The following is a 19,195-nucleotide window of genomic DNA, read 5'->3' on the forward strand; positions in this document are numbered from 1 at the left end:
CCAGCTGCCGATGCCAAGGGAGCTTTAGGGGAAGCTGTCGTGGGCCAGTGAGAGACATCTGACAGCCTGGGCTAGACAAGACCTACTCAGGAGCCAATGGTTTCCTCTTTTAGAAGGTGGACGCGCTTAAGTGAACCTTCCGGGGGTCTTTGCAGGAAAGGGGATCTAAGGTGTTTTTCTCTCCTCCCCCCAGATAAGAAGCTGGCCGCGGCTATCGAAGGAAACGTCGAGGAAGCCAAAGCTCTTTGCAAACCTCCGGAGGACTCTCAGGGTAAGCGCTGGCATTGCTGGTTCTGAGGCTACTGCCAGAGGATTGGTTATTGCAGCTAGTCCTCAACTTACAACCATTCGTTTAGTGTCCGTTGAAAGTCACAACAGCTTTGGGAGGGGGGAAAGTGACTTACGACCGTTTGCATCATCATCATCCCTGTGGTCCAAATTCAGACCCTCGGCAACTGACTCGTATTTATGACAGTTGCCGTGTTGTTCCCCCCCCCCCCCCGGGGAGGGGCGTCACGTGATTCCTCTTCGGCGACCTTCCGACGAGCCCAGTCAACGGGGTAGCCGGATTCGCTTAACAACCCTGTGACTTGACTTAACGACGGCGGTGGTTGGCTGAACGACTGTGGCAAGAAAGGGGCGTAAAACGGGGCGAATTAACCAATGTTTCGCTTAGCAGCAGATATGTTGGGCTCGATTATGGTCGTAAGCCGAAGGGCTGCCCGTAGCCTCGCAGATAAGCGCCTCGGCAGATCAGGCAATCCCAATTTTTGGTGGGTATTTTGACCCTTAAAATGCTCACCTTACCCACAAGTAATTACAGTAATTCTCTTCAAAATAGCTATTATTTAAGCAGAATAGAATAAAATAGAATAAAATATAGAATATTATAGAATAGAATAAAATATAGAATAGAATATTATAAAATAGGAATAGAATATTATAGAATAGAATATTATAGAATAGAATATAGAATAGGAATAGAATAGAATATTATAGAATATTATAGAATGGAATGGAATGGAATGGAATAAAATTAGAATAGAATAGAATAGAATAGAATATAGAATATAGAATAGAATAGAATAGAATAGAATAGAATAGAATAGAATAGAATAGAATAGAATAGAATAGAATAGAATAATAGAGTTGGAAGGGACCTTGGAGATCTTCTAGTCCAACCCCCTGCTTAGGCAGGAAACCCTACACCACTTCAGACAAATGGTTATCCAACATCTTCTTAAAATCTTCCAGTGTTGGAGCATCTACAACTTCTGGAGGCAAGTTGTTCCACTGATTAATTGTTCTCACTGTCAGGAAATTTCTCCTTAATTCCAGGTTGTTTCTCTCCTTGATTAGTTTCCATCCGTTGCTTCTTGTCCGACCCTCAGGTGCTTTGAAGAAGAGCTTGACTCCCTCTTCTTTGGGGCAGCCCCTGAGATATTGGAAGACTGCTATCATGTCTCCCCTAGTCCTCCTTTTCATTAAACTAGACGTACCCAGTTCCTGCAACCGTTCTTTATATGTTTCAGCCTCCAGTCCCCTAATCCTCTTTGTTGCTCTTCTCTGTACTCTTTCTAGAGTCTCCACATCTTTTTTACATCGAGGCGACCAAAACTGGATGCCATATTCCATGGGGGGCCTTATCAAGGCATTATTGCTTTATTGCTAGGGTCTCTGCTCACTTTTGATCCAAACACTGCATGCTGCTGTAAGAGTTTTTAGGTTTTTCCCCATCAGTGCCTCTCTCATGAAACTTCTTTCCTTGCAAGATAAGTGGCAAACCACACAGGCTTTTGAGATGTTGAGGCTGTCCAGGTTTTCTCTTCTAATGTTTGGTTTTGGTTTGTATTCCCAGACGACGAGAGCGATTCCGACGTGGAGGAGGAGCAGACTACGGTGAGGCTGGGGGCCACGGCTGAGAACAAAAGGGTTGCCAACACCTCCTGCCTGAGCCTCTTAACAGATCCCTTTTTCCTGTTTTGGGGTGTCCCTTTCCATTAACCGTGGAAGCTAATAAATCATAGATTGATAATGCTGGAAGGGAGTTTTAGAAAACATTAGTACAACCCCCAAAGTCTGCGCAGGATGTGCTACAGCATTTCTGCTGTAAGTAATTAAACACACTTTGGTTTTCCTCCCCCCCCTGCAGAAACGTCGCCGACCAACTTTGGGGGTGCAGCTGGATGACAAGCGGAAAGAGATGCTGAAGAGGCACCCTCTGTCCGTCACCATTAACTTGAAATGTAAAGGTAGGAAAATCAAAGGATTTATCAGTTTTTATTGCCGCTTTGTGTTCCCAATCTGGGAGTTGAGTTGAGTTGAGTTGAGTTGATTTGATGATTTGATTTGATTTGATTTGATTTGATTTGATTTGATTTGATTTGATTTGATTTGATTTGATTTGATTTGATTTGGGTTGGGTTGGGTTGGGTTGGGAAGTTGGGTTGAGAAGTTGGGTTGGGTTATGTTGAGTTGAGAAATTGAGTTAAGTTGTGTTGAATTGAGAAGTTGAGTTAAATTGGGTTGGGTTGGGTTAAGGTGGGTTGAGTTGAGTTGAGAAGTTGTTCAGTTAAATTGAGTTGAGTTAAATTAGGTTGGGTTGGGTTGGGTTAAGATGAGTTGAGCTGGGTTGACTTGAGAAGTTGAGTTGAGTTAAATTGAGAAGTTGAGTAAAGTTGGGCTGGATTGAATCGGATTGGGTTAGGTTGGGTTGAGTTGAGAAGTTGGGTTGGGTTGGGTTGAGTTAAGTTAAGTTGGGTTGGGTTGAGTGGAGCAGTTGTTCAGTTAAATTGAGTTGAGTTAAATTAGGTTGGGTTAAGTTGGGTTGGGTTAAATTGAGTTGAGCTGGGTTGACTTGAGAAGTTGAGTTGAGTTAAATTGAGAAGTTGAGTTGAGTAAAGTTGGGCTGGGTTGAGTTGGATTGGATTAAGTTGGGTTGGGTTGAGTTGAGAAGTTGAGTTAAGTTGGGTTAAGTTAAATTGTGTTGTATTGAGTTGAGTCTTTGGATTGGAAGGCAGCTTTTTTCTAGACAACTCAAAATTAGAGCAATACATATTGAACCACTCCAGTAATAAAAACAGCATTCATCATCAAGGCCCAATAGAGTATGACTAACAAGTCAAGTTGGCAGCTACAATGAACTTTGGGAACTTAGATTGTACTATCATGGCTACCATCTTCATTTGTTTGACTATTCCCACAGGGCCCTTAATATTAGAAAGCATGGACTCGTTTCCATTCCATTTTTTTTTAACCATTTCCTCGGCTTTCATACTCTAATCCCAACAGTAGATTGATGATCATTTGCTGCAATAGTGTAGATTAGGAGTCTCTTTAAGACTTGTGGACTTCAACTCCCAGAATTCCTCAGCCAACTCATTTTCCTTCCTGGAGTCTCTTCCTTTAGTAATGAGGATATGTGCTGGGACTCCACTCTGGAGAACTGAAACTGTGTACATACATGTACAAACACATACAAAGACCCTTTCTGTGCTTGGAAGAATGATCCTGGCTGTGTCCTTGCAGATGGCAGTTTGCTGCTCCTGACCTTTTACTACTTGATGAACCTCAACGTCCTGACCGTCAAGGCCAAGATGACGGCAGCCACGGAGATGACGGTGCCCATCAGCGCTGGGTGAGCTGTTGCTGGGGATCTGCTGAGAAACTCAAATTGGCTGGAATACAAGATGTGAGGAGATAGCAGGATAGCTGTTAAATCCATTGTGGCTACCAGCTTTTCATGTCAAGAACCTGTCTCTTCTGCTTGGATTTGGGGTGTGAAACTCTGCTGGTGACTCAGGGATGTTTCCAGTTCAAAGGACCAGAAAAAAGGCAGGCGATGGAGCAAAATTGGGACTGAAGGGCAGCTGCAGAAGTGGGTGTGTGGAGTCTCTAACGATGCTTCAAGCTCTGAGCACATAGCACTTATAAGCAGCATCCTGAATAATGGGAAGTGAACTTCCTATAATCTCCACTGTCCTCACCACTCTCTGTAGGGACTTTCTATCTGAGGCATCAGGGCCTGAAAGTGACTGATCTCTTTCCTTCTCCCTCCTGGATTTTTTCCTTAGGGACCTGCTGTGCCCTGATTCTCTTCTGAGCTGCCTCTATCCTGGGGACCACGGAAAGAGGACCCCAAACCCCGCCAACCAGTTCCAGTTCGACAAAGTGGGGTAAGCCAGTAGGGAGAAAGGGAGCTGCCATTACCCCAATGGTGCAGATAGTCCTTGATTTTACATCCATTTGTCTAAGAACAACCGCACAGTTAAAAATGAGTCATGTCTGTTTTCACACTTATGACCGTTGCCATATCCCCACGGTCACGGGATCAAAATTAAGACGCTTGGCAACTGGCTCATATTTATGACGGTTGCAATGTCCCGGGGGGTCCTGCGATGCCCTTTTGTGACCTTCTGACAAGCAAAGTGTCAACTTGCAAAGCTTTCAAGTTGCCATGAGCAGGAGGGAGGGAAGAACTGATGGAGCTGATTGATTTCCCTAACTGAAGCTACATTCCACAGATGCTTTCTTACCGCAATCAGTAGGAGAGTGTTGGGTTTCACAGCCAGCCAAAGTGGTTAATTGGAGAATGTGATTTATGACATGGCCAGAGAGGAGGGGAGAGACAGGGTCATAGGGGAACGTAAATCTACGGAGGATCAGTCCTAACTGCATCCCAGTATTGCCGGAATGTTGCTCCTAATAAATGACTATATTTCCTTTGAATTTTGGATCATGGCTCATGAATTAATTAGGGCATCTTTCGGAAACTTGACACAAAGTCAACTTAACCACTGTGGCAGGAAAGGTCATAAGATGGAGCAAAACTCAACAACTCTCTGGCTTAGCACAGAATTTTGGGTTCAGTGGCGGTCGTAAATCAAGGACTACCCGGATAGGCAAAATCACCAAGATGGCTCCAACAGTTGTTGATTGTCCTCATCCCTTCTTCTCCCCCCTTTCCAGCATCCTCACCCTGAACGACTACGTGCCTGAACTGGGCCACCCATACGTGTGGGTGCAAAAATTGGGAGGCTTGCACTTCCCCAAGGACCAACCCCAGGTAGGTGTGGACGGAAGCCTCCCCAAAGCTCTTTGTTCTGCCCCAGCTACGGACCCCAAAGGACGCAGCACACACCAAGTCCGTTCAAACCTTAGTTTACTAAATAAACCAGTCTCTTACCACAATGACTGTTAATTATTATTATTATTATTGTTGTTGTTGTTGTTGTTGTTGTTGTTGTTATTATTATTTATTATATTTCTATACCGCCTTTCTCCCGTAGGACTCAAGGCGGTGTACAGTCAAGAAAAACATAGACACACAAACACCACAAAATTGCTAATTAAAATTGCCACTTAGTTTGGTCAATTAAATAAAACCCAGAATTAGATAACATTTAAAAATTCATTCACATGTTTGTATGTTTAGCCCTGCCTGTTGGAACATCAGGGTCTTGAGGGCACGGCGGAAAGCACGGAGATCAGGGATATTCCGTATCTCCGGGGGCAGTTCATTCCAAAGGGTTGGAGCCCCCACAGAGAAGGCCCTCCCCCTGGGAGTCGCCAGTCGACATAATTTGGCTGACGGTACCCTGAGTAGTCCCTCCCTGTGAGAACGAACTGGCCGGTGGGAGGCGATTGGTGGCAAAAGACGGTCTCGTAGGTACCCAGGTCCTAAGCCATGGAGCGCTTTAAAGGTGATAACTAACACCTTGAATCGCACCCGGAAGACCACCGGGAGCCAGTGCAGCTCGCGTAGGAGAGGTGTTACATGGGCGTAACGAGCTGCGCCCATAATCACCCGCGCGGCTACGTTCTGGACCAGTTGGAGCCTCCGGGTGCTTTTCAAGGGGAGCCCCATGTAGAGAGCATTACAGTAGTCCATACGGGAGGTAACTAGGGTAATTGATTGCATTAACAGCTGCCAAGAATGTCAAAGAATAATTTTGTCTTGTTGACAGAACCCTGTGGTCGCCGATAACTCGCTGAGTGCTAGCCACATGGAGAGGACCATGAAACTGCTCAAAATGAGGTTGGAGTCGCGCCTGGCCCTTCACAAGCAGTTTGCTTCCCTCGGTGAGTCGTTGGGACCCTCCCGTTCTCTTAGCAAAGGGAGGGGGAAAAAAACTCCATTTTTTTTTTATTGCAAAAGTTTTACAATTACATTTTCACCCCTTTTTCCCCCCCCCTCTACCCTCCCCAAACTTCCCATCCTCCATAACCCTCCCTAACCCTCCCCTCCCCCCGGACTTCCACACAATATACTTATATCAGGTAAAAAACCCCCCTTAATATAAAACTTATATAAGACTTGAAACCCTCCCTCCTCCTTGTAAATTTTTCATCTTCATTAAACTAAAATATTTCTATCTTAAAATATCATTTTCAATTAAAAGCTATTTGGTACTTCCTAGTTTGATATTTGTTCTGAACATAATCTATCCACTTTTTCCATTCCCATTCATAAGTCTCTTGTGAACAATCTTTTAAAAATGCTGAGATCTTCGCCATCTCTGCAAAACTGGCCATCTTCAAAGTCCATTCCTCAATCGTGGGCAAAACTTCATTCTTCCAATATTTACCTATCAATAATCTCGCAGCTGTTATCATATACAATATCAACTTTGTTTCACCCGTAGTAAAACCCTTAACTATACCCAATAAAAACAATTGTGGAGAAAATTGAATTTTTTTCTTCAAAACATTCTGCATGACCCACCAAATTTTTATCCAAAAAACCTTAACTTTCCTACAAGTCCACCAAACATGATAATATGTAGCATCTAAACAATCACATCTCCAACATTTTGGCTGAACATTAGGATACATACAGGATAATTTCTTGGGATCTAAATGCCATCTGTAAAACATTTTATAAAAATTTTCCCTCAAATTGTGCGATTGTGTAAATTTAACATTCTGAACCCATATTTTTTCCCATGTTTCCAACATCACTGGCTCCTCAAAATTTTGTGCCCACTTAATCATACAATCTTTAACCAGTTCAGTTTCTGAGTCCCTTTCCAACAAGACATTATAAAGCCTTTTAATATGCATTGGACCTTTCTCTTTTATATGTCTAACCAATTCTTCCTCATGCAACATAATACCAGTTTTTTGGTCCTCTCTCCATCTCAATTGTAATTGATTGTATTGTAACCAAGTTAAGTTAATCCCTTCGTCCAACAGTGTCCATTTTGAACAGCGTCAAACTTTTTCCACTTCTGAGCATATATATAGTAACCTCGATGCAGTAACATCAATAGTATCATAGGGGACCTTGGAGGTCCTCTCATCCAATCCGCTACGCAAGGCACGAGACCTTATTTTATCCTGGACAAATGGCTCCCCAATGTCCTATAATCAGAGGTGTCTGACCTTGGCAACTTTAAATAACCTGTGGACTTCAACTCCCAGAATTCTGGGTGCAATAAAGGTCTCGGGCCTTGAGTATGTTGTGACCCAGGCCCCAAGTAGTTAGTATTAAATACAAACAGTTCGAAAACAGACTTTGTTAGAACAGCTGAGAATTAACTCATTCTCAGCCTGGTCCAAACTAAATTAAAGCAAATTCTTCAAAACACCATCCCTCAGTTTATCACCGACCTTGGGATAATTAGGCAACCTGCCAAAGGCTTTTCTTGGCAAAAGTTCAGGAGAAGACGCCGACAAGAAATGAATACAGTGAAACAAGAAGCAAATCTCTCAACGTTGTTTTCCGGCAAAGAGCCTAAGAGCCGTTGCTGGTCTTTTAAGCCTTATGGGAGGGGCCAATCATCTCTTGGCCTTACTCCCGAGTTGTCCTTTTTGCTTTAGCTGCTCCTGCCTTCTGGCAGCTCTTCTCATGTGTGCACTAGGAACAGGCTCCTCCTGTTCCTCTGCCTCTCTACTGTCAGCCTCTGGAGGCTCCGGAGTCCGTGCATCACTCTCCGATGGCCCTGGCTCCATCTCTGCCTCCAATGCAGAGCCCTCATCCGGGCCTTTCCCAGCCTCCAGGACTGGCCCCTGTTCTTCCTCAGCCTCATCGCTGTCCGATTCTGCTGCCAGCTCCACTGGCCGCTGGTGGGCCACAACATTTTGAAACTTGTGGACTTCAACTCCCAGAATTCCTGAGAGGCTGGCTGAGGGATTCTGGGAGTTGAAGTCCACAAGTCTTAACATTGCCAAGGTTGGAGACTCTTGTAGAAGAAGAACATGATGGTTCTCAGGGACCGAAGAAGAAAGCTTCTCTTTGGTCTTTTGCAAGAATCGTCTTCTATGGGGACCCCTTACCTCCTTTCTTGTCGCCTCCAGAACATGGCATTCTGCCCGTCTCCCCTGAATCTCAGCACCTCTTCCCCACCAAGATTGTGTCGCATTTGGTGAAGTGGATGTCCCTCACTTACGAAGATTACTTGGTAAGGACACGATGGCTCAGTGGCTAAGATGCTGAGCTTGTCAATCAAAAGGTTGGCAGTTCAGCGGTTCGCATCCCTAGTGCCGCGTAACGGGGTGAGCTCCCGTGACTTGTCCCAGCTTCTGTCAACCTAGCAGTTCGAAAGCAGGTAAAAAATGCAAGTAGAAAAACAGGGACCACCTTTGGTGGGAAGGGAACAGCGTTTCGGGCGCCTTTGGCCTTTAATCATTCCGGCCACATGACCACGGAAACGTCTTCGGACAGTGCTGGCTCTTCGGCTTTGAAACGGAGATGAGCACCGCCTCCTAGAGTCAGGAACGACTAGCACCTATGTGCGAGAGGAACCTTTGTCGTTACCTTTTATCCTCCTTTATAAGAAGCTTTTTCTTAAGTCGAAAAATAGACAAGTACAGATAGCCTTGGTGGCGCAGCAGACTAAAGTGCTGTTTAGTAGCACCAGCTGCCTGCAATTATTGCAAGTTTGAATCTCACCAGGCTCAAGGTTGACTCAGCCTTCCATCCTTCCGAGGTAGGTAAAATGAGGACCCGGATTGTGGGGGCAATAAGCTGACTTTGTATAAAAAAAAAAAAACACCGCTTAGGGGGGGCCGAAAGCCCTACTAAGCAAGTATATACAAAAGTATGAAGGCTATTGCTTAACACATTGTAAGCCGCCCTGAGTCTCCGGAAAAGGGCGGCATATAAATCGAACCAATAAATAAATAAAATAAAATAAATGCATCCATCTGGCCGACGATCTTAACGGGGGCTTATTTTTGGGGCGGGGCTTATATTACGAGCATCCTGAAAAAAAATCATGCTAGAGCTTATGTTTAGTTTGGGTCCTTATTTTCGGGGAAATACGTTAGTATCCTCACTTTTGTGACTCTAAAAGCATTTCTGACTTTCCTCCCTCTAGGAGCTGCCTTACACTAAAGACGTGGTTGAGTCCGGTTTGGCCGAAGATACTCACCTCTATTACTTGGCCCTGATCGAAAGAGGCACCGGTGAGCTTGCGTCTTTTCTCCTGTGGGTTCCTCTTCCTCACACTGAATGGTTGAGAAGATGCCTAGTAGTTGTTACTACTACTAAGAAAGCGGAATGTTTCATCCCCAGTGCAGCAAGGGAAGATACGCCACAAAGCACATTTGCTAAGGGTGGGCGTGGGCTGCAGTGGTCGTTCCTCTGGAGACCCTGATCTTCAGCAGTAGAACTTGGGGGTCCCCAGTTTGATCCTTATGAAGCTGAAACTGGATTCTGTAATGGGCTGCGAGAAGCAACTTGGGAGGCAGAAGGAAGAGACGCAGGCGAGAGAACAGAGGAATAAAATCTTGATGCCAAAGCGAGATTCACATCAGCCCTCAGGGGTAGACCAGACGGAAAACCCAAACCACGCAGAACGTGATCCGCTTCTGCGACCGTCTGACAAGCAGTGGGGAAGCCGGATTCACTTTAACAGTGAATCTGAGCCGCGGTGGCGCAGTGGTTAAAGTGCAGTCCTGCAGGCTACTTCTGCTGACTGCCGGCTGCCTGCAATTTGGCAGTTCGAATCTCACCAGGCTCAAGGTTGACTCAGCCTTCCGTCCTTCCATGGTGGGAAAAATGAGGACCCAGATTGTTGGGGGGCAAGAGGCCGACTCTGTAAACCGCTTAGAGAGGGCTGGAAAGCGCTGTGAAGCGGTATATAAGTCTAAGGGCTATTGCTAACTACCATAACTTAACCATTGCAGTGGTTCACTTAGCAAGAAATGTCGTAAAATGGGGCAATTCTCACTTAACGACATAAATTTTGGGCTCCGCTGTGGTCCTAAATCGAGGTCCACCTATACTTTGTTTAGAAACCCAACAGCCCATTTGCCAGCTGTCTTAAGAGGGGGCCGAGCTGAGATCCTGAGTGTATTTTATAGAGTTCCCGGGACCATGATAGGGAGCATGCCACAGGTAGCACGCATGCCACAGGTGGCATGCGTAGCCATGTTGGTGGGCACGCGAGCTCAGCTCCAGCGTGCGCATGTTTTTCGGGCCTTCTGGGCCCACCTGCAATAGGGAAACAGGCTGTTTCCTACTTCCGGAGGGCCTGGTGGGGGTGGGGAAGGCCTGTTTTTTGCTCTCCTCATGCTCCAGAGCCTTTTGTTTTGGCTCCGTTGCCTGAGCCTGGGCTATCGATAGATGCAGACTCTGAGAGTGAGGGAGAGGAGATGGCAAGGCCTCCCTCTCCAGGACCCTCCTCTCTGGCAATGCCTCCGGAGGACACCAAAGGCTAAGAGATAGGCCCAGAGCCAAGCACGTCCCCGCAGCCACAGGTGGACAGCGACGAAGGAGATAAGTGCTGGCTGGACCCTCGGCAGAGGCGCAGGGAGAAGCGTGCGCAGCAGAGGGGAAGGCGTGCCAGAGATTAGCTGAGTCACTGGACCACACCCCACAGGGTATAAATGTGGGTGTGGTGGCCGGTTCAGTTTGTGACGAGCAAAAACTGGAAATAATCCATGATCTCTGCGTTACTGGACTTCGCCTGCTTTATCGGACTGCATTTGGATTAATCCTTGTATTGTTGAAACTCTGCCTGTTTTATCGGAATGCTTGCAGTCTAATCTTTGTTTTGTGTGAGTAAAGTCTGAATTGGCAGCTAGTCACTGGGTTGCTCCCAGCTTTATCTTCAAAGTTTTTGTCGTGTGGCTTATTAACTCAGGGCCATCTGTCGGGGTGCGTGTGTGGGACGGGGACAGAACACCTTTCTAGGAGCCTTGGGAGGACCAAAACAGCCTCCCCGGAGATCCTCTGGAGGCCAAAAACAGCCTGTTTGCCAATTTCCGGTCCTTGGAGCTTTGGGATCGGAGATGTTTGTTTGTTTGTTTGTGCTGGAAAGTGTGGTTGCGTGTCAAAAGAGGTATCCTTGCTAAACCGTCGTCTTGCTTCCATCTCGGCCGCAGCCAAGCTCCAGGTCGCCGTAGTATTGAATCCCGGCTATTCCTCCATCCCGCCCGTCTTCAGCCTGTGCTTAAACTGGAAAGGAGAAAAAACCAACACCAACGATGACAACATTCGGGTAGGTCCGAGACAGGGGAACGGGGCTGGGGGATTCTGGGTGTTGTAGTCCACACAAAAGTTCCCGAGAATAAAAGATAAAGAGGAGTCGGTGTATTTCGAGACATGGGGAAATTTTTATGATTGATTAGAAAGGAAATATGAATAAGGGTGTAGAGATAAAATAGAGAACAGATGGGAGAAAACTGTCAGGGTGGCAATTAATCCCATTCTACTTTTGGGTAATTGCACCTTGATTAGAGAATGGATCGTGGCCTTTCCTTGCAAGTATACCTTAAGAAAATAAATATATTCTAAGAAACACATTTTATTATAAAGAAAGTAAAAACATCTTACTAGCCAATTAATTACATCTTGGCAGCGTTCCTGCTGTACTTTTTGGCAGGCAAACAAAGAAAGTTAGAAGAAAGTGAAAGAATGTGGAAGAAAGAATGTGGACATGCGCAGTTAGCTTAGAGATAAGAGTTCTGATCAGCTACGGTAAGTCTTAGAGTTCAAGCACAGCTGGCAAATACAAAAAAACGCAGTGACAAAAACAATTTAAAAAATAGATACCCAGATGGTGCCAAGTAAAATGAGAAAGGGGAGTGGGAAAAAAGGGGGGGAAAAAACGAGATATTGTAAAAATGTACACAAATGATGAAATAAAAATAAATATTAATCGAATAAGAAATTGAAATGAGAATAAAGATAATTAGAAAATTGGGGCTGCTCGAATACCACTTTAGATTGAACTGAAAAGGGAAACAACAAGAGAGAGGGGAAGGAGTAGAGAGAGAGGAAGGGAGGAAAGAGGAGAGGAGAGGGAGAGAAAGAAGGGGAAAGGGAAAAGGAGAGGAAGAAAAGGGAGGGGAAAGAGGAGCAGCGGAGAAAGTTAGAAGGAGGGAAGAAGAGAGGAGCGGGGGAAGAGAAAGGAAAGTAGGAAAGAGAAGGAGAGGAAGAACGAAGGAAGTAGAAGAAGAGAGGAGGGAAGAGAAGGAGGAGAAGAAGAAAGGGAAAAGGAGAGGAAGAAAAGGGAGGGGAAAGGAGCAGAGGAGAAGGCTAGAAGGGGGGGAAGAAGAGAGGAGTGGGGGAACGGAAGGGGAAGTAGGAAAGAGAAGGAGAGAAAGAACGAGGGAAGTAGAAGAAGAGAGAGGAAGGAAGAGAAGGGGAGGAGGAGAAGAAAGGTTAGAGTAAAGGTAAAGGGTAAAAGAGCAGCCCCGAAAAAATAAAAATGAAAAATGAAAGTTAAAAGAAAAGATGAATGAAAAATGATGGAAATGATTGTACAGGTAAATGTGTTTATGAGAAATAAAAATAAAAAAAACCTTTTTTTGGGGAAAAAAAAAAGTTTCCTAGGCTGAGAAGCACAGATCTGGAAGGTCAAAGGGTTTATTTTTCAGCCTCTCCTTCATGCTTCCCCCTCCTCTTTGCTTTTTTAGGCCATGGAGAGTGAGGTCAACGTCTGTTACAAAGAACTCAGCGGCCCCAAGCCGGGCTACCAACTCCTCACCAACCAGTTGCAACGCCTTTGCGTTGTCCTGGATGTGTACCTGGAGACGGAGACGCACGACAACAGCGTGGAGGGCCCTAAGGAATTTCCCCAGGAGAAAATGTGCCTGCGCTTGGCCAGGTAAGACGGTTCGGGAACCAGGGAGATCTGGCAGAACGGAATGGGGCGACTCTCCCTGGCTATCTTGCGGCGGGTAACTCGCTGCATGACGATTCAACCGGATTCAAATTTTGGGCTTCCAAAAATTTTAGCAAGGGGTTCTCTGCCCGGTTGCTGGGTGGGCGGGCCATGGTGGGTGTTAAGGATATTGGTGTTGTGTTACCAACCAGCAGAGTAAATGCACAAGGAAACGTTGCTGAGAGCGATGAATAAGAGATACGCAAACTGGTTTATCAAAAGCTTACTTTATAGTAGGAAAAACAATCTCATAGTCTTTAAACAAATTCCAAGTCTTTGCCAGTTAAATCCATCCAGTAGTTACAGATATCTTCTTTACCAAACAGACAGTAGTTGGTTAGAATAACAAACTCACTCTGGTTCACAAACCACGATGGTAGCAGATCCATCAAACGATGATTACAGATAGCAACTCCTCTCAATGGTAGCATATCATCAGCTCCACACACAGTGGTAGCATATCACCTCAGCAAGTGAACACGTTACAATACCTTGTTTAAATACGTTTGCAACCAACGATTATCTAATTACAGCATGACTCAGCATTATAATGATTCCGCAGTAAAACTTTAAAGTCACATAATACATTTACAGATTAAAGTTACAGTACACTTATATTGCCTGGACAACTTGTTAGGCTCAAACCGTATCCTAACAGTGAGTGTGGCCTAGTTGGCCTCCTGCACGACGGGGGGGGGGGGGTGGGTGTTTTTGCCCTCCCCGGACTCTGGAGGCTTTCCTCGAGCATCCAGGAGGGCGAAAACTGCCTCCCCAGGCTCCCGAACTTCTGGTAGGCCCAAGGTTGACTCAGCCTTCCATCCTTTCTAAGGTAGGTAAATTGAGGACCCAGTTTGTGGGGGCAATAAGCTGACTTTGTATAAAATATACAAAAGGATGAAGGCTATTGCTTAACCCATTGTAAGCCGCCCTGAGTCTCCGGAGAAGGGCGGCACATAAATCTAATTATAAATAAATAAATTATAAATAAATTTTTCGCCCTCCCCGAGCCTCCGTGTGCACCCTGCACTTACCTGCACCCAAAATGGGCCACGTCGGGACTCCTGGGAGGGACGGGGTGGGGACAGCCAGTAGTGGGATTTGGAGATTCTCCAAACTGCACAGAATCTTAGCTAGAGATTCTCCCGAACCCTCAGCAGCCCACCCCTGGATTCAACTCAAGATTACTCAAGAGAAATAAGGGGTAACTCAAGAGAGGAATTGCAGCTCACCCCAACCTCAAGGACTTCTAACTTGGCAAAAAAAAAAAAGATAAAAGAAGTCCCTGCGGATTTGACTCCACTAGTCATTGCCGACTCTAGGGGGCGCTGCTTATCTCTGTTTCGTGGCCGTTGAATCAGCACTGTCCGAAGACATTTCCGCGGTCATGTGGCCAGAGTGACGTCACAGAGCGTTCTTACTTTCACGCCGATGTGGTACCTATTGATCTACTCGCCTTTGCATGCTTTCGAACTGCTAAGTGGGCAGGAGCTGGAGCGAGGACGGGAGCTCACCCCATCACGCGGCGCTCGGGTCTCGAACCCTGGCTGCCGGCTTTCCAGCTGACAAAGCCAGCGTCTTAACCGCTGAAGTACGCTACCGCCCCACTTCTAATTTGAGAAGGCTCGAACCTAAAGGAACACAAAGTTACCCCTCGTTGAATTGTCCTGCGGCGAAAGGGGCCACGGCGAGGCGAATCATAAGGACTAGAAGCTTAGGGTTTAACATGAATTGAGATTTCCAGACTTAATAGTCCAGAAACTATTAACGGCAGAGATGCCAATACATGACCTCGTCGTTTTGTTGTTTCATAACGCGTGAAACGTGGCTTGCGTTGATGCTTTTCCCGGACTTAAAATACCATTCTGTTTCTCCTGGCTTGCTTGCAGCTCTTGTTAGTCTGTGGGTCTTCGATCAATGGGGGAAATCATGGTTTTTATATATTTGTTTGACCCGTACGCTGTCCGTCTCGTCCAGAGGAGACTCTGGGCGGCTTGCAAAGATGAAATCGGTCGTTTTACAAATGTAACTTCTTAAATCTGTGGGGACGGTGCGCGAGGGCCATACAGAGCGTTTATTCTTAGGGTCCTGCGACCCTCCCTTTTGAAATCTCCCTTCTTCCCTAGGGGGCCCAGCCGGTTGAAACCGTTCAAATACAACCATCCTCAAGGCTTCTTCAGCCATCGCTGAGCCCGGCAGCAGCAGCAGGAGCTGCAAGTCCCACTAGGCCACGCTTCCCAAGCGAAGGGAATTATTTTGGGGTCTGGAACTGATGCATTTCTGATGGATTTCAGCTTCGTCCTGCTGAAGCCACGCCGGAGAAGAGAAGCCAAGCAGCCATTCCTCCCATCTCTTGTGGAAATCGTTCCGAAGGCATTAAAATTGAGTAAAGGGTACATTTGAAGTCCTTACGTATTAAATATTTTGAACCAATAAAGGAGGATATTTGTAGCTGGGGGTTGAACTGTGTGTGGGGGGGGTGGGGGGTGGTCCTCGGTGCTTTCTGAGCTTGGCGGTTTTCTTGCAGGCGTTAGTGGCAGACTCGGACAGTGAGGAGGTTGGGGAGGAACATGGGCCAGTCCTGGAGTCTGGGGAAGGCTCTGATGACGGCTCTGCATCAGAGGCAGAGAGAGGGCCAGGGCCGTCTAACAGTTGTCAGCTGCCTTCGGAGTCGGACATCAGTGGGGCAGAAGAATAGCTGGAGCCTGTTCCCAGTGTGTGCATGCACAGAGCTGTCAGTCGAAGGGAACAGCTAAAGAACAAGGGTCGACTCAGGAGTAAAGCCACACGCGGGCGATGAATGGCCCCTCCCAGAAGGAATAAAAGAGGAGCGAAAGGGGAGTGGAGTTTGCAGGAGATAATTAGTTCGCTTAATTGGTTCGTGTCCCCTTGCCAAGTTTTGAAGATATCGGCCTGGCAGCTCTCCAAGCCAGATAAGGTCCGCGGCTGTAAATTCTCCCTGGAAAGACTTTGCTGGATGTGACTGAGAAGACTTAATAAAAAGGGGTTTTTTTGTTGGGACAAGGAGTCTGCTTCGTGGTTTGGGGAAGCTTAGGTCAGAACAGTCCCCAAGCCAGAAAAAATGCAGAGTTTTTAACAAAGCAGATGAAAACTGCACCCAGGTGGGAAATTTGGCAGCTCCCGACAAATGTGCAGGATTGCAGAATCTGCTCCAAACTGGTTATCACCTCCTCCAAGAGAATGTGATGGAATTGCAAAGGGGTCGGGGGGGGGGGGGAGAGACTGTCGGGGTGGGGTGGGGGAGAGAGAAACTGGCCGTCTCCATCCCCAGCATCAAGATTCGGAATCGGTACAAAGCTGGAAGGGACCTTGGAGGTCTTCTAGTCCAGCCCTCTTCTCAAGCAGGAGACTCTATATCATTTCAGACAATTGGTTGTCCAACCTCTTCTTTAAAACCTCCAGTGATGCAGCACCCACAACTTCTGGTGGCCAGCTGTTCCACTGGTTAATTGTCTTCACTCTTAACGAAGTTTCTCCTTAATTCCAGGTTGCTTCTCTCCTGGATTAGTTTCCCTCCGTTGCTTCTTATCCTGCCTTCAGGTGCTTTGGAGAATAGCTCGACTCCCTCCTTTTTATTTATTTTGGGCTTCCTTTTCTGTTAAGCCGGCTGGATGCTCCCCAGCTTACAGGTTTACCCTACTCTACCTCTAGTCAGCAGAAAGTGGGGGGGGGGGAAACCTGGAATACTAAAAGGAGAAAATCAGCCGGTTTAGGGAAAACGTTCATCCGGTAGCAAAGAGGCTGGAGACCAGAGCGTCATTTTGCATTGCTCCCAGATAGTGTCGGCGCTCGCTCCCATCACTGGAGACCTTCAAGAAGAGACGGCCGGCCATTTCTCCAGAATGGTTCCTTGGGCGGGGCAGGAGGGGGGCGTGGCCTAAAAGACCTCCATGATTGCTTTCAACCCTGTTCTTCAGGGAAAGGTGAAGGTTCCCCTCGCACATCTGTGCTAGTCGTTCCTGACTCTAGGGGGCGCTGCTCATCTCCATTTCAAAGCCGAAGAGCCAGCGCTGTCCGAAGACGCCTCCGTGGTCATGTGGCCGGCATGACTCAACGCCAAAGGCGCACGGAACGCTGTTCCCTTCCCACCAAAGGTGGTCCCTATTTTTCTACTTGCACTTTTTACCTGCTTTCGAACTGCTAGGTTGGCAGAAGCTGAGACAAGTCACGGGAGCTCACCCCGTTACGCGGCACCAGGGATTCGAACCGCTGAACTGCCAACCTTTCGATCGACAAGCTCAGCGTCTTAGCCACTCAGCCACCGCGTCCCTGATGTTCTTCAGTAATTAGAATCTAAACATAGATTTTGAACCCAATTGGAGGGGCTTTTTCAGAGAAGAGGGGGTTGACTTGGTCTCCAAAGCACCGGAGGGCAGACAAGAAGTAAAAGGGCCCATCAGATTGGCAGCTGCTGCCCTAAGTGAATAGTTATAAGTTAAGGACTCCCTATAGACCGGACTGATGTTATCTTTGGCTTTGTAAAATGACCGAGATTTTAAGTACAGCTCGTCCTTGACTTAACAACAGTTCATTTAGTAACCGTTCAAAGTTACATCACTGAAAAAAGTGACTTACGACCGTTTTTTTACACTTAAAATAACCGTTGTAACAAGCCCCCGTGGTTTACCTTTGGGTGTCTGATAACTAACTCACATTTATGACCGTCGCAGTGTCCCAAGGGGAATCACGTGGTCCTCTTTTGCGACCTGACAAGCCGGGTCCCTGGGGAAACCATGATTCGCTTAACCACCGTGTTCCTAATTTAACCCACTGCAGTGAAAAGTCATAAAACCGGGGGGGGGGGGTAATTCTGCAAAATTTCTCACTTAACGTAAATTCTGGGCTCCGTTGTGGTCATAAGTCAAGGGTTAGGCTTGGCTTTGCTTTGTATTTCCTTTGAACTCTCGTTGTGTCTGCAGCTGGGGCAACGGCCAATTTCTAAAACTTAGACTCTGCAAGGATTTTTGCCACGGCAAATAATTTGCTCCTTCAATTTAAGGCGAAAACCTCGGTGTGAAAAACCTTGTACCTCTGTTATTCCTGCTCGGCTCCATCTAAAACGTTCTTGTTTACTCCCCTCGCCCCAGTGGTGAAATCCAGCAGGTTCTAACAGATTCTGGAGAACCGGTAGGGGAAATTTTGAGTAGTTCGGAGAACCGGTAGGGGAAATTTTGAGTAGTTCGGAGAACCGGTAGGGGAAATTTTGAGTAGTTCAGAGAACCGGTAGCGGAAAATTTGAGTAGTTCAGAGAACCGGTAGGGGAAATTTTGAGTAGTTCGGAGAACCGGTAGGGGAAATTTTGAATAATTCGGAGAACCGGTAGGGGAAATTTTGAGTAGTTTGGAGAACCAGTAGCGGAAAATTTGAGTAGTTCAGAGAACTGGTAGCAGAAAATTTGAGTAGTTTGGAGAACCAGTAGGGGAAATTTTGAGTAGTTCGGAGAACCGGTAGCGGAAATTTTGAATAGTTCAGAGAACCGGTAGCGGAAATTTTGAGTAGTTCGGAGAACCGGTAGGGGAAATTTTGAGTAGTTCGGGAACCAATAGCGGAAATTTTGAGTAGTTCGGAGAACCGGCAAATACCACCTCTGGCTGGCCCCAGAGCGGGGTGGGAATGGAGATTTTGCAGTATCCTTCCCCTGCCACGCCCACCAAGCCACGCCCACAGAACCGGTAGGGAAAAATTTTGAATTTCACCCCTGACCCACCCCAAAACACGGAAAACCAAGAGACGGGAAGTCAACTGTATCGTAAGCGTATTTTTCTTTTAATTGGCGGTTTTAATTGCACAGAAGCAACAGGAGGTGAAGTTACGTTTGACGTGGCGTAATGCACTTTTTGCGTGGGTGGGTGTCTGGGAATATGCACCCTCACGCAGTGTCGGACGCTACAAAACTACAACCATTTTTTCCCCTCCCACCCCTCCTCCTAATGAGGATTTTGGGGATCGCCCTGCCGCAAAAGAGCTGGGAGAGTTTGGACGAAGGGATTTAAAAACGACCCTCCGTCTCAAATTCTCTGAACTCTGGGGCAAAAGCTAGCACGTGGGAAGGCCCCCTTTGA

At 46.6% G+C, this 19,195-nt stretch overlaps 1 protein-coding gene across 1 annotated transcript in view; it reads left to right on the plus strand.

The window, feature by feature from the left end:
* The window catches only part of THOC5 (THO complex subunit 5), a 28,034-nt gene extending 12,471 nt beyond the window's left edge, over nt 1-15,563 (plus strand). Inside the window, exons 9-20 of the mRNA XM_070950788.1 lie at nt 194-271; nt 1,859-1,899; nt 2,153-2,252; nt 3,529-3,637; nt 4,074-4,175; nt 4,969-5,065; nt 5,967-6,081; nt 8,299-8,402; nt 9,321-9,408; nt 11,332-11,447; nt 12,868-13,058; nt 15,239-15,563. Of these exons, the coding sequence (XP_070806889.1) occupies nt 194-271; nt 1,859-1,899; nt 2,153-2,252; nt 3,529-3,637; nt 4,074-4,175; nt 4,969-5,065; nt 5,967-6,081; nt 8,299-8,402; nt 9,321-9,408; nt 11,332-11,447; nt 12,868-13,058; nt 15,239-15,302 (1,205 nt within the window). The 3' untranslated portion in view covers nt 15,303-15,563. The remainder of the gene's footprint in view (nt 1-193; nt 272-1,858; nt 1,900-2,152; nt 2,253-3,528; nt 3,638-4,073; nt 4,176-4,968; nt 5,066-5,966; nt 6,082-8,298; nt 8,403-9,320; nt 9,409-11,331; nt 11,448-12,867; nt 13,059-15,238) is intronic.
* Nucleotides 15,564-19,195: the final 3,632 nt, after the last annotated feature.

This window comes from Pituophis catenifer, unplaced genomic scaffold, assembly GCF_029215685.1.
Source record: "Pituophis catenifer annectens isolate HBS135680 unplaced genomic scaffold, rPitCat1.0.hap2 SCAF_10, whole genome shotgun sequence".
NCBI lineage: Eukaryota > Metazoa > Chordata > Lepidosauria > Squamata > Colubridae > Pituophis > Pituophis catenifer.